Source organism: Boleophthalmus pectinirostris, unplaced genomic scaffold (genome assembly GCF_026225935.1).
Source record: "Boleophthalmus pectinirostris isolate CB_2022bp ecotype Guang Dong unplaced genomic scaffold, ASM2622593v1 HiC_scaffold_7, whole genome shotgun sequence".
NCBI lineage: Eukaryota > Metazoa > Chordata > Actinopteri > Gobiiformes > Gobiidae > Boleophthalmus > Boleophthalmus pectinirostris.
Genome location: NW_026571473.1, coordinates 9,541,454 through 9,556,703, shown reverse-complemented (window position 1 = coordinate 9,556,703; position 15,250 = coordinate 9,541,454). Strand labels below are relative to the sequence as shown.

The 15,250-nt window shown below is 37.8% G+C and overlaps 1 protein-coding gene across 1 annotated transcript in view; it reads left to right on the top strand.

Annotated features, from left to right (window-relative positions):
* The window catches only part of dnajc6 (DnaJ (Hsp40) homolog, subfamily C, member 6), a 58,161-nt gene that overhangs the window by 36,054 nt on the left and 6,857 nt on the right, over positions 1 to 15,250 (top strand). The window contains exons 8-17 of the mRNA XM_055165312.1: positions 1,509 to 1,626; positions 2,518 to 2,597; positions 3,626 to 3,819; positions 4,992 to 5,360; positions 6,931 to 7,074; positions 9,254 to 9,355; positions 10,578 to 10,700; positions 13,509 to 13,844; positions 14,346 to 14,494; positions 15,015 to 15,191. Of these exons, the coding sequence (XP_055021287.1) occupies positions 1,509 to 1,626; positions 2,518 to 2,597; positions 3,626 to 3,819; positions 4,992 to 5,360; positions 6,931 to 7,074; positions 9,254 to 9,355; positions 10,578 to 10,700; positions 13,509 to 13,844; positions 14,346 to 14,494; positions 15,015 to 15,191 (1,792 nt within the window). The remainder of the gene's footprint in view (positions 1 to 1,508; positions 1,627 to 2,517; positions 2,598 to 3,625; positions 3,820 to 4,991; positions 5,361 to 6,930; positions 7,075 to 9,253; positions 9,356 to 10,577; positions 10,701 to 13,508; positions 13,845 to 14,345; positions 14,495 to 15,014; positions 15,192 to 15,250) is intronic.

Below are 15,250 nucleotides of genomic sequence, written 5' to 3'. Positions count from 1 at the left end.
CTCCCTCTAACTCTTCTATGTGTCATGACTGAATTTTCCATCCAAAATGTAGAGACAATTAGCATGCACTAAATCATTTTTTTCTAATGACAGTTTAAACCTTAAAATACAAAATAAAAACAAAATAAATGCAATGTAATTTATTTTTATTAGTCTCATCATAACTATTAAATAAAAATAACGATTTATAACAAGTTTTTGCTTTGTTACGGAATTACCTCTATGTATGCATGTCCAACCACAAAGTTCACTTATTTAAAAAAAAATGAAACTCTTTTAGTAAAATCTTGAATATAATTATGTTAAAGGTGCACTGTGTAACTTTTCTGATGGAGGGTCCGAAACCAGCTCGTTTCCATGGAGATTATTATTGCTTTGTCTGGAATCTTCCACAGTATTACATTACATTTATTTATCACCAAGGAGATAATATAATGATTCTCCCAGGCCAAGTTACAGGTCAGATCTGTGTAGAGGCAGCTCTAGTCATATTAAGAATGCAATTTTTCAAGTCTTTTGCGAGAAATAAAAACACATGTAATAATAATACATAATAATAATAGTATGAAAGTGGTGTGAGCGTGAGTGATGGTGGTGGTCGTAGGGGCCGATGGCGCAGATTGGCAGCCTCGCTTCCGTCAGTCTGCCCCAGGGCAGCTGTGGCTACAGTAGTAGCTTACCACCACTGAGTGTGGAGTGACTAAATAATGAACTGTAAAGCACTTTGGGTATCTTGAAAGGCGCTATATAAATGCTATCAATAATAATATAATAATAATAATAAACTAAAAAAAACATAAGATAGATAAGTTGAATGCCTTGTTTTGCTATAATATTACAGACAGAATATCTCCATGGTAGTTGCCCCTCACCACCAGAAAAGTTGCATAGTGCATCTTTAACTTAGTTTTAATGAAATGAGTAGTTTAACCATATATAATGCACTTCAAGTTGTGGTTGAGCTAAATAGTCTAAATAGTTTAAACCTTCATTTAACAAAATAAATGCAGTATCTTTACTAGTCAACATGGAATTACCTCTACGTACGCATATCCAACCAGGAAGTTACATTATAATCACAAAAATACATTTAAAAAAGAGTGAAATGGGTAGTTTAACCATATATGATACACTTTAAAGGTAGATTGCGCAACTTTTCTGGTGGAGGGTCTGTCACACGCTTGTCTCCATGGAGATGATATTGCGTTGCCTGGAATGATCCATGGTATGCCATTAAACACATCCATCTAGCATTTATTCATTTTGGGTGTTTCTTTTGCTCAAAAATAAAATAATTCAATCTGTGAATAGGATTGCCTCTCCACAGATCTGACCCGTAATGTAGCCTGTACTGTAGTTGTCACCCTTGAGATAGAACCTACCGTGGAACATTTTAGACAAAGCAATAACATCTCCATGAAGACAACAAACGAAGGACACTCCACCAGAAAAATAACAGAATTTACCTTTAAATTGTGGTTAATCTGAATATTCTGTTTGATTTGCAGAGAGCACCGGGTCCAGGAGGGCAAAGTGGTGTTTAACCTTGGAGTGAGCGTACAGGGAGATGTGGTGATTGCGGTCTATCACATGAGGTCAACTATAGGAGGACGTCTGCAGGCCAAGGTACAATCGTTATTAATGATTTTACTCTAGAATGGAACAGAACAGAAAAGCATGTCATAAACAGCACACAGTCTGCCAATAATCACGGCTATTATTAAAATGTTTATTCTAACACTGTATGAATCATTAGGCTACAATTAGACTATTTCAGTTGTCAGTGTAATGTAATTCCTTCTTGCAGTACATGTGTAAGGTGAAGTTAAGTTAAATCTTCTGTCATAAGCTTGAAATAAAATCAGTCTGTATATACCCCGAGAGTACATTGAAATTTTGCTGAAAATGTATGATTAAGTGCACTTCCATAAAGCATTTATAGTGAGGTCTGGTCCACTATCATGACATCCACTACATGTCAACACACAATATCAAATTTTAGGGTTAGGATGTGAAGAAACATCACAGTTTTCATGTATTTATTGTGGATACTTAGACCAAATAACTGTAAAATTCTTAATTTGCTTTCACTGACAACCATAGCTTTATAATGTGACTAGCTTTATGAACTTATGAATAAAAGTTTTTGAATGACATACATAGAAAGTGTGGAAATGTGACTAAAACATCCAAATCATTTCTTGGTGTATATATTGGACTGAAATGAGTCTTCTAAAATGGTTAGAATTTGAGCTTTTTTTGTCCTTTCATTGATAATGTGTCCTAAAGCATCACTATTATTGATTAACTGATTACATTTGACATCAATAGTGGAATAAAGAAAATTTGTGTTAAAGTTTGAAAAGATAACAAGACAGTTTAATTCCTCATTTGTCAAGCAGTGCTCCCATTTTGTACCTTTGAAAAGAAAACCTCTGAAACGTGGCCATGTAATATGATTAGGCCTGGTTACCAATGCAGTGATTCTAATCTGCATATTTTTCTTTTGTTTTTCAGACGTCCAACACTCAGATATTCCAAATTCAATTCCACACTGGCTTCATCGCTCCTGGCACCACTGTATTAAAGTTTAACAAGTAAGTTCCCCACCTGTACCTGCATTTCATAACAGAACATAACAGACTCTGGAGGACTTAGACAAACTTTATTGATCCACAAGGGAAATTACTTGGATGCAGTAGCTCACTCATCACAATATAATACAATAACGAAGAGTAAAAAATATGAATGGTAATTAACAATTCTAACAGACTGGTGTCAAATAAGGCATAATTATATAAATGTACATGTACAAGTCAAAATAAAATAGAAAATAAGTAATAAAAATATTTCAGCGCCATGGAGATGTTACTGCTTTGCTTAAAATATTCCACAGAATGGGATTGAACATTTGAACTCTTGCATTTATTCATTTACAGCAGTGTATAATGTTCAAAATACCGTGAAAAAACACACAACCAGACCCCATTATGCAAGTAGTTGCGTAGTCATTTTGGTACAAATAAAAAGAAAAACCACAATTGGCTAGCGTGATCTGCATCGAAGTTGCTGGATCTTTGTTATGGTGAAGTTTACTGCTCCCTTTGGGCAGAAATCAGCAGACTTGTTTCTCTTATTAAGTAAATTTAGACAAATATTGTGATTTCAAATGTCCAAATTATAACACAGATTAACTTTAATGTCATAGATTATAGCTATATAGCAGACACAAGCACAATAGATCATCTTTAAAGGAGCATTGCATAACTTTTCTGGTGGAGAGTCCGTCAAATGCTTTATTACTTCAACTTAAATGTTTCACGGTATGGTATTAAACCTTTCTATCTTCATGGAGACCAAACCGGACCAAGTTAAATTTCTGATGGAAAGGCAACCCTGCTCACAGTCAGAAGGCCTGTTTTTTGCGCTATAAAGCCACCTGTAATTTAATAAATATAAGTAGAACTATTTAATGTCATACTGTGCCACATTCCAAGGTGAGCAGTGACATATCCATAGAAACAAGCAGGTGATGGACCACCAACCAAAAAGTTACACAATGCACTTTTAATATAGCTTTTTTGTTGACAAAGTTTTAATTATTACCCGTGTGTGTGTTGTACAGACCAGAGCTGGATGCCTGTGACGCTCCAGAGAAGTACCCCCAGCTCTTCCATGTAATTCTGGACGTGGAGGTGGAGGGAGTGGACAAACAGAAGGACCTGACCCCGCCTTGGGAGCAATTTCCCTGTAAAGACCTGAGCCCAAACGTGCTCTTCTCCTGCCACCAAGAACACCAAGACGCCCTGGCTATAGCTGGTAATGTAAACTCATGCATTCAGACATGTGTTACTGCTAATCCTCAAACACAGTCCAACTCCAATATATCCACCATAACTTGAATTAAAGATGCACTATGTAACTTTTCTGCTGACACACAAACATCATGGAGAGCTGCCTTCAATAATATCAGGTCTTCATGATGTAAATCCTTTATTATTAGTTCAGGTATGGGTTGAAATATGTTGGGTTCAGGGTTTAGGTTAAGGTTAGACAAGTAGAAACAATTTTTAAGGTTATGATCAAGCAATAATGTATCCATGACAACAAGCAGGTTGCAGATCCTCCACCAGAAAAGTTACATAGTAGACTTTTAAACCTTATTGTCCTTTTCATCATCCCAAAATACAACAAAACAATACAAATTCTTCAAAATATCCTTGTTAAATGCTCAGTTTGCTATTTACGCACAGTTTCGTAGAATATAGAATTATTCATAAACATATTGTGAAATACTGATCCTGATTTTGCTCCTTCAAGATGAAATGGAGGGCTTGGATTTGGAGGGTAAGACTTTAGACTAGAGCCAATAATTTTAGAAAGTGCCATTTAGTGATGAATATAGATCATATTGAATGTATAACAAACCTTTGCACTGTATATAGATAGATGTATATAGATTTAAATACCCTATATTTTCTGTAAATGTTTTCTGGTCTATGTTTAAATAGTATGGATAATTTTATAGAGGCCCTTTTTGTTAATTGGATTGTAGTTTTTGAATGTATTTGTTTGAATCACTCTGCATAAACAATAGGCACTAGGTCTATTTATACGATTGATTGATAGATAGATAGATAGATAGATAGCAGTTACTTTGTCCTGATACTCCTTAGTGAGTAAGTTAATGGGTAACACTTTATACTAACTACACTTTTAACAGCCTTAATAAAGCAAGAAGAATGACTTAATTCATACTGAGTAAATGTTTTATGATTCAGGCTTAGCAATTATTATGACTTGTGTAACTCCTAACCTCAGCCTCTTAATAAAGGAGTTCCTAGGTTGGAATAATTCTAAAAAAACAACGTGTCCATGCTAATTATTAAGGCTAATTAAGGTGTAGTTATTATAAAGTGGTTCCAGTTAATGAAACAGTATGCCACTTTGTTCTAACTTAAATTTTTGACAATTTTCTTATTTTCCTGCAGAGCCAAGTAGACCAAAAGGCAAAGGAGAGGAGAGTGAGCCCTCGGACGATGAAATGCTGTCTCTGTCCAGTCAGAGGAGCAGCACCAGCACAGCCCCCTCCTCCAAACTGGACCCCCCAGCCCCCGCCGAGCCTGCCCCCCCAGAGGACGTGGACCTTCTGGGGCTGGGAGGAGAGGACATCAGTGCCCCCTGCTCCACAGCTCCACCCCCCTCCTCCACCTCTTCTTCTGCTGCAGCCGGGACCACAGACCTGCTCGGAGATCTGTTCGGAGCCACCCCACAGCCCACCAGTGCCACCTCATCTGCCCAGTCCACTCCGCACAGGGCACCCCCCAGCACTGCCTCGCCCTGCCCGTCGCCCGCACCAGGTAGGAGTCTATTAGTGCTGGGAAGTAAACGAATACCTGTATCAAGAATACTTCTTTAGAATGCACATCTTGAATAAAAGTACTCCGGTACAGTTACTCTTTCATTTATCGGTACTCAGAGTTGAATTACTTTTCTAAAATGGTAGGAATACACTGCAGTACTTGATCATAAAATTTAGGGTTCAAACTGCACAGAATCAATGAGGAAAAATAGAAAATATCTAATACACACTAGTAACTTATCCTGACACTACAATTTAAATCCAACTCTGTATCAGAATATGTTACAAAAAACATTTTATTCAATATAATTTTAATAAATACAGTGTCAAAGTATCCCAAAATTTGTGTATGTGTGAATGTTCAGCATTTCATTCCAGGGGCTTAATTTTTTTGACAAATGTCTATTTTTGTCTATATATTATTTCACTATCATGTTAAGGTTAAAGTTATGTTTAGGTTTAGATACAGTTAATTTGGTTAAGTTAGACTTAGACAAATTTTATTGATCCACAAGGGAACTTATCTGGACACAGTAGCTCACACATCACAATATAATATAATAACAAAGAGTAAAAAATATAAATGGTAATAATAAATTCTAAATAAGTCGCAAAAAAGATACCAAGAGACTGGTGTCAAATAAGGCATAATTATGTAAATGTATATGTACAAGTCAAAATAAAATAGAAAAATAAGTAATAAAAAATGTAAGTCTAAGTCTAAGTTTGAGGCTTTGGGACATAGAACTCTATTTCTGCCCTGTAACAAAATGCCAAAAATGTAGGGAGCTCTGTGTCCTGTCTCCCTGATTTCAGAACAGCATGACTGACAGGCGGGTAAACCAATTAGAGAAAGGCATGGGCCGTTCATTTCTCCTGACAGGTTTCCCCAGCGGCTTTGGGAGGACGTGTCAAATGCAGGGGACAAATTTCCCTACGGGGACAGTAAATAAATGTGTACCTTAAACCTAACTTGAAATAAGTGACATATTTTGCACCTAGAGGAGTTGTCTTCCACATTGGAGAGACACATACTACAAATGAGTTGCCTGTCCAGCCAAAACCACACTCTATGACAAACCTTTACAAAGACGAGTGGATCTGGAGCCGTATCCCGTCTCCCTGATTTCAGAGGGCGTAATTGGCAGGCGAGTTAACTAATCAGAGAGGTGCATGCTCCACTGATGTCAAAAACAAACATGGCTACTTATACGTAAAAAATGATTTTTATTTTTTTTTTATAGAAGCAACAATCAAAGCACCAAGCTAAAATAAGTTATATTTTTTGTTTTGAATGATATAAAGAATTTTTGAGAAAGAGATTAGTGACCGTGGTTGGATCGTCTCAAGTTTGGAAGGGGGATTTTCATATTATGTTGTCCCATTCCCACAAACAAATTGGCAGATATGGACTGTCCCAAGTTAGGACGGTGGGTTTTCATGCTCTGTGGTCCGGTGCCAGACACTTTTAATTGCATTTGAACAGAATGTAGGAGGGACTGGCTGGTCGGGCAAACACTGAACAACAAAACATTACCTAACAGTGCACACTTCTTCTTTCTCTTCAGCGTTTGACCCGTTTGGAGCGGGACCCATGCCGAAGCCTCAGGACATGATGGGCTCTCTCTTAGGACCAGGTAACATGGGGCAGCCTGACCCCTTTCTGCATGCTGCTCGCTCTCCGTCGCCCACCCTGCAGCCCCCAGGTCAGGGTAAGGCATGCTACGCTGCTCTGTACTGCTCAAGATTTTATTTATCTTTACTTTTTTTTTTTATTTATAGACTGCATTTATATGTGCAGTGGAGCTCAACAGTGACTACCCAGCCATGGTTCTCAAAGTACATTTCCCATTCATTTTTATCATAGACTTTCCAAACAAATATATGGTAATATTTAAAGTTTGAAAGCTTGCTCAGGGCCAATGAGCTAGGTAATAACCACAAAATCTACAATTTCATTTAAAATATATTTCTCAAACTTTTTGGTCTTCAAACAACCTCATTATGGATTTTAATTAGCACATAGCTGGTTATGTGCCTTTAAAGGTGCGTTGTGTAAGTTTTCTAGTGGAGGATCCATCAAATGCTTTTCTCTATGGAGATGTTATTGCATTGTCTGGAATGTTTCACAGTATGGTATTAAACTTTTCTATTTTCATGGAGACCAAACCAGACCAAGTTACAGGACAGATCTGTGGAGAGGTGACCCCGCTCACAGTCAGAGTGGCTGTTATTTTTAGCCATAAAACCACCTGTAGTTGAATAAATGTGTGATGGAGCTTTTTAATGTCATACTGTGGAACAAGCAGGTGACGAGCCTTCCACCAGAAAAGTTACACAATGCACCTTTAATCGTGCTTTTTGGACTTAAAACAACCATGTTATGCATATAGGTTAGCTCATGGACTTGTTTTGAAAAGTCTGTGGGAAAAATTAATAGAAAATTTATTTCCAGAACCAGAATGGACTTCGAAATGGGTGGAACTGTTGAGCTCCATACATATTGTCAATAGGTTCCTTTCATAACAGTGTTAAATTGTGTTATATTTCAGATAGAGGACAGTTGCCTATATAATGTTTCTCTATGGGTAATTCACTTGATATAAAAATATGACAAGGAAAACCACAAATGTTGAACCTTACATTTTTTTGTCATATATTGGGTTCACAAATTTGCTATTAAACTTCTGACTTTAAAGTGCCCATATTACTCTATTTTCTTATAATGTTGTTTCCTCATCACAAACATACCTTGAGTCATATTTTTATTTATTTATTTCATAATCCAGGATTCCTCAAACACATGTGAATGAAACAAAACACAACTCCAGGTATGTTTTTTGATTAAGTGACAGCATTATAACATAACTTAAAGCTCACAAGAGTCAATGTTGCGTAACGTGGGCCATTTAAGTCCTTTCAACTGCTAAAAATCTTGCCTGTCTACTTAGGAATAGTTCATTGTGGCTGTCAGGGAACGCATTGGACTTCAGTGTTTGTTTCACATGAATAGGCCTGGTAATTACAGTGATATTAAACATAACAACAAGTCTGCAAACAGCATATTATTCTAGCATATAATTCTGACCCTGCTTCACTTTAAACTATAGGCAAGCTGGAATTTTATGATCTCATGTGAATGCAACCTGTTATTAAAAGCATATACAGTAGGAAAGGGCCGGTATTTTAGTGTGTGAGAAGGCATGGCTCTGCAAATATTCTGTTTTGTGTATCTTTGTGCGTTGATGCTTGAGGAGAAACTGGCTTTGCGCATATGGCCTGGTGCATTTTGAACTCTGTGATCTAAGCTTGCATGCGAAATGTCAAACCAAGTCATTATTACAGTCCACAGTAGATCATACATAGACACAAAACATGGTAAGAAACATACACTTAAAATGTTCTCTTTAAAATTTTCACATTATAAATATAACTTTTTCCCATTTTCTTGAAAAATAAAATCTCTAGAATGTTTCAGAGTATGGCATTAAACATGTCTAGGTTCATCGAGACAAGCAGGGTTGCAACCAGGCCAAGTTACAGGTCACATTTGTGGAGAGACAACAACATACGCACTTTTAATTATCTGGAAATACATGGACAAAATTCATTCTGACACCTGTAATTGAATATGCAAGATAGCTCATTTTAATGCCATACTGTGGAACATTCCAGGCAAGACAATGGTAACTCCATAGAGACAAACACATGGTAGATCTTGTACCATAAAAGTTACATCATGCGCTCTTAAATCCATCTTGCATTTTTCGCATGGCTCAGCTTCTCTCCATCTCCTCTCATGGCAGGCCGAGCTGTCATGTGATTGGACTAAGAGGGTTTTGTCATTCACAATGTGCTCCTTCAGTGACCTACTTTTTGATTTTTGAATAGGCCGCAGTTCTCCGGTCCCCCCCACCACCCCCACAGTCAACATACAGCAGCAGAACGCCATGGGGGGCTGGGACTGGAACAGACCTGCCACTACAAGCACAGGTACTCCGTTATATAGCTCCACATAGTGTTGCCAGGATATTCTAATTTCAAACTTGATTTCAATACTAAGCAGTGACTTGATACTTAATACAGATTCTGATGCCACAATGATAACAAAAAACACTCTTTATAGACAATAGATTGTGATTTTCAACATTAAATAACAGCACCATATTTTTCGGACAATAAGGCGCACTTTTTAATGGTATGGGTGGTCCAGTGACTTCCAGGAAAGTTGCATGGTGCAACTTTCCTGGAAGTCACTGGATGGATCAACAAAGCCTGGACTTCAGTGACACACCAAAACCATCCTGTCGGAATTCAGAAAGGCCGGAATAATTCTAATTGGAACTGAGCAACTTATATATGTTTTTTTCTTTTTCATTACGCATTTTTTGGCTGGTGCGACTTATACTCCGGAGCGATTTATAGACTAAAAAATACTGTATTTTGTTTTAAATTACCATGTGGTCTTATATCTGTGTAATTCCTCACTTTCCTAGGTGCTTTTATAGGCCTATTTATATTGTATTAAAGATTAAACTTACCTCTATATGTTTTTAATAATATAACATGCAAAACGTATAATTTTTCATACCAATTTATTATCAGCTTGTTTTAAATTAGACTAGGATATATTAGAGGGACCACCGATGGTTAAATCTGTATTTTTGGAATGTTTGAAATATTTGTCATCTCCCTCTGCTATCTCTGGTCTCTTTTCTTTATATTTGTTTTTTATGTGATTATACTGCTTTATTGTAATAATAAAGCAGTCAAACAGTATTGTAATAAAAAGAAAAAAAAACAAAAAAAACACTGGTTCTATGTTACATGATAAACTATTAGAGTACCTTTATCTGAAAACATTTGTGGTTGTCTCTCTTTTATGGAATATTTTGCACAGTATTAGAACAAAATTAAGTACAGTCGCCAAGGAATTTAACATTTGCATGAAACATATCACTCAGATGCATACATACATAGATTTTTTGAATAAGTATCTGGCATTGTTTAGTAAATCAGGTAATATCCCTCATGTAAAGTATCATCACATTTTGAGTAATACAGTACAGTATTATTACAGTAATATGAGTGATACAGATCATTTGTCCAATTGTTGATCTAGCATCTGTCCAAAATATATTTAACTTTACACAGGACCAGAATGTATTTGTCGTAGTTTGATTTCTTGACTCTGTTCTTATTTTCACTTCTTCAGGAGGAGGATTTGGCATGGGCAGCCGGTCAGCCACCACCAGCCCCACCAGCTCCGTCCACAGCACCCCCACCCACCAGAACAAGCCCAATACTCTGGACCCTTTCGCTGACATCGGCAACCTGGGTACGATATTATTCAATACACAAGTGATTTGGGTGTATTGAAAGCCACTATATAAATCCAGTGTATTATTCTACATTAAAAAAATAGTGTAGTGATGTAGCTTGTGCTTTCTCATCAAGAACACCATAAGCAAAGAGGTCCCATGTTCAGCTCCGGGGTGGCATGGGGCCTTTCTGTGTGGAGTTTGCACCTTTCTTCTGTTTCCCCACCACCTTTGCCTGGTCAGCAAAAAACCACACACTTTTACAATACTTTACAGATGTGTGGGCAGAGTCGACAAGCAAAGCACTGAACTCATATGTATCTGAGGTAAAAGAAGTTCAAGAATACTCAAGAGGAGATTTAGAATAGGCTCTGTGCACAATAGCGCCCGGCAGCCTTAGCGTCACTACTCCCTGTCCAATTTTATTTATGTGTGATTTTTGCTGAGTCATGCTAAAATGAATAATTTTTGAAGATAAGGCGGTGAAAAGAGAGCTATGGGTGGACGTCAATGACAGCACGCTAAAAAATACACAAATAAAACTAATACTTCAACGGAGGAGACTAGAGAGAGAGATGTTTGTGTCTCAGTGCTACCGCTAATGCAAATTTTGAGCCCTAATACATATTAAAACAACACCACAAACTGAAGTAGTATTTATTTGAATATAGTTTCAATAGGTTGTTTATTTGATGTTTTACAATTTTAATAAAATAGGGTGACCAGATTTTCAGAATTCCAAACTGGGACACACCCTGGTTGGGATGGCTGGTAAAAATAAATTTGTGAAAAGAGCCATAATCATAGAAACTTCAATTTTTTTATTTTAATGTATTTATTTTTTGCTTTATGGTAATTCACAACAAACACGGTTTTGTGTATTTTGGTAAAAGAAATGACAATTTCTGCTCCCCTTTACTATTGCCGGGGATCTGATTAGTCAAAAATTGTGATAATCCTGTTTTAGTCCTGGTTTAGACCTAATGTAGTCCTGGTTTAATCTTAGTTTCCTAATTCCTGGTTTTAATCAAATTGGTCAAAAATAGGGACACACTGGGACATTTTTTCTATAACACTGGGACAGTCACTGGTTTGTATAAATGTGCTGGGACAGGGGACACAGGGCTCAACACTGAGACTGTCCTGGGTAAATAGGTACATCTGGTCACCCTATAATAAAAGTATACTGTGTGTTTCAAAAGTTAGTTTTGAAACACAGTGAGCTATCTAGGATGCTGCAGTGCACAGAGCCTATTAGCGTGATTGGACCGTCAATTGTCACTCATTCCAGACCTTTCTGCAGCCGAACAGAATGTACAGGGCACTGGCGGTCAGACAAACACTGCCCTGCATGCAGAATAAGTAAAATCCTTCAGCTGAGGTTGTCCTGACCAAATCTTGCTCATGATCTGAAGATGTGTCCTTGGGTCTGACAGTTTGCTTACCGTTGTAGAAGTTTTACAGGTAGTCCATAGAATATTGATGCCATATGGATGTCTTACTCAGGAGAAGGTTATTAAAAAGGCCAGGGGGACTTGAACGGTCAACACATTGCATTGACATACATGCTGTAGTATTGTCTGCCCAAGCCCGAGTGATGCTTCCACGGAAAGTTTAAAGGTGCACTGTGTAACTTTTCAGCTTGTTTGTATGTAGATGTCATTGCTTTGCTTAGATTGTTTAACAATATGACATTAAACAGACTTTTTAGGTTTTATTTTAGGTTTTATTGCACAAAAATACATAGAAAAGCAGGTATTCTGACTGTGAGCAGGGTTTCCTTTCCACAGATCTGACCTGTAACTTACTCTGGTTTGGTCTCCATGAAGATAGAAAGGTTTAATGCCATATTTTGAAACATTCCAAAGTAATAACATGAAGAACAGCATTTGATGTATCCTTCACCAGAAAAGTTACACAATGCACCTTTAAGTAACTTGTTGTGTTGTGCATCATGAAGGACATATTGAAGAACCCGCTGTGTTGATATGATGTTCTAAGCTTGACCAATATGATCAGTGCACAGTTTATTTATTTTAATTTAGACTTTAGACTTTTATTTACTTTTATTTTATTTATTTATCGTTTGGCACATACCGCAAAAACACAACACAGCACAACACACACACACATTACAGTGTTTGTTATTCTGTTTTTGTTTAACACAGTTGTCTCCAACCTATAGCTCAGGATTTACGTTTCACTTCGATTCCTAACTTTGTGCACGAGTAAATGGATCAGGGTTTCTGTTTTATAGGCATCTGAAGACTTGCCATGGCGCTTATATATACTCAATAAAAGGAGTATTTCTCTGGCATTTTTGTTTTGTAAAGATAGCTTACTGGAGGAAAAACATTAAGATCCCTGCTCTGACACTTACAGTCTTCAGGTTACAGTCGGCAAGTTGCAGAAGACAAATATAGGGACGTTAAAGTATATCATAAAAGTGCATTCTGTAACTTCTAAGGTGGAGGGTCGGCTCTTCGCTTGTCTCCATAGAGATGTTATTCTTTGCCTGTATTATTCCACAGTTGGAGATTTAAGATATCTCCCTTGCATTTGTCCAGTTACAGGTAGATTTATAGCTCGCAAATACCTTAAAAAAAATGTGAATTCTTACCATACAGGCTTGCTTCTCTGTATATCTATTAACCTGTCTTCATTGTGATTACCAAGTTTATTTGCATATTGTGGAATAATCGAGGCAAAACTCAGACAGGCAAGTCTGGTCCACCAAAAAAGTTACACAGTGTATGTTTAAACTTAAACTTCATACTCAGCTATAACTTTTTCGAAATGCCTGTAACTAACTTTCTCCACTTCAGGAGGATCAGGCTTTTCCAGTAAACCCACCACCCCCACCGGCTCCACCCCGTCCTTCCCCCCCATGGGCTCTCCGTCGCGCCCCCCTCCCTCACCACAGCACACCGGAGCCTGGCAGCCTCACACAGGAGCAGGGTTTCCGTCCTGGCAGCCCGGAGGCGGAGGAGCCGGAGCAGGGACTGGATGGCAGCCACAAGCAGCAGGCACTGCCCCCCAGCCTAAACCCAGTCCAAGCCACGCCTCCATGCCCCACACCTCGCCACAAAACAGACCCAACTACAACGTGTTCATGGGTGGAGGGTCGCCCAGTGCAGCGGGCAAAGCACAGGCTAACATGGGTGAGCATGAGCATCAGGTCATGAGAAATTTACAAATTAGAAATTCACAAATATTAAACCTAAGAATTTTTCAAGTCCAGCTACACAAACTTGCTGTATTTATCAAACCCCAAATCTGCATATCAGAAGTAGTCATTTTTGAGTGCCCCTGTCTCAGTTAAATGCTGTGATGTCATCTTTTAACTTACTTTAAAGGCACACTATGTTAAATATTAGAAAGGTAACATAGAGCACACATGCACAAGTGTCCTACTACAATTTCCTAAAAATACTTTAATTTAAAATTTTTAAAAATACCAGTGTATATACATTGATAAAATCAATTTGGGAAATACAACTTTAGTGCAGACTGACATCTTATTCTGTTTTAGAATATGATATAAGAAAAGCTTTTTATTGGCAAATTATTGACTTACATTCATTAAGTGGACTGATTATTACCAGGTCTGTGGGACTAAAAACACACATTGAGATCTCTTTATTGTTTGTCTGTTTCTCCAGGTGCGAAGCCCAAAGTGTCTGAAGCCAACTTTGATGACCTGCTGTCTGGACAGGGCTTCGCAGGGACCAAAGAGAAGAAGGGCCCCAGGACAATAGCAGAGATGAGGAAGGAGGAGATGGCCAAAGAGATGGACCCGGAGAAAATAAAGGTACAGTATGAGGCTTTAATCTGAAGCTAGTTCAGAGTACCATTTATGGTTGGAAAGCTGCAGCAGTTCTCATTAACAAAACACAGTTCTAATACTGTATGGGCTTTGTTATCTGTAGAGAGAGATCTATTGTAGAAGTAACTGTTTTTTGCATTAGAATTAGAAAAGTGGTCCTTATAAATCTGTGATTTTTTAGAGTCAAAAAAGTTTAACATTTTAAAAGAATTCTATATCTATACCTTTATGTAGTAATGTGAGAAACATGCACGCTGCATCGTAAAGCAAAGGTGCAGGGTTTTTTTTTATTAAAGGTAAGGTATTTATTACAATACCTCTTTGTCCTTTTGTACCTTTTTCTAAAAGAAACAAGATATTGTATGTTGTATATCGTATTGCCCTTTAAAACTAAAAAACATTTGTTAAAAAAAAAAAGCATTTGCTACTGTGTGTTCCAAGAAAAAAGTAATTCTCATTAATCCTTCTCTCTTGTGTGTGTGTTTTTCTCTCTTGTGTGTGTCAGATCTTGGACTGGATTGAGGGCAAAGAGCGTAACATTCGTGCTCTGCTGTCCACCATGCACACGGTGCTGTGGGAGGGGGAGACGCGCTGGAAGCCTGTGGGCATGGCCGACCTGGTCACTCCAGAGCAGGTCAAGAAGGTCTACAGAAAGGCCGTGCTTGTGGTGCACCCGGACAAGGTGAGACTAATGTCAGAGTCAGGTTTACTCTTAATCAGTGAACCGAGCTGCAACTGAGG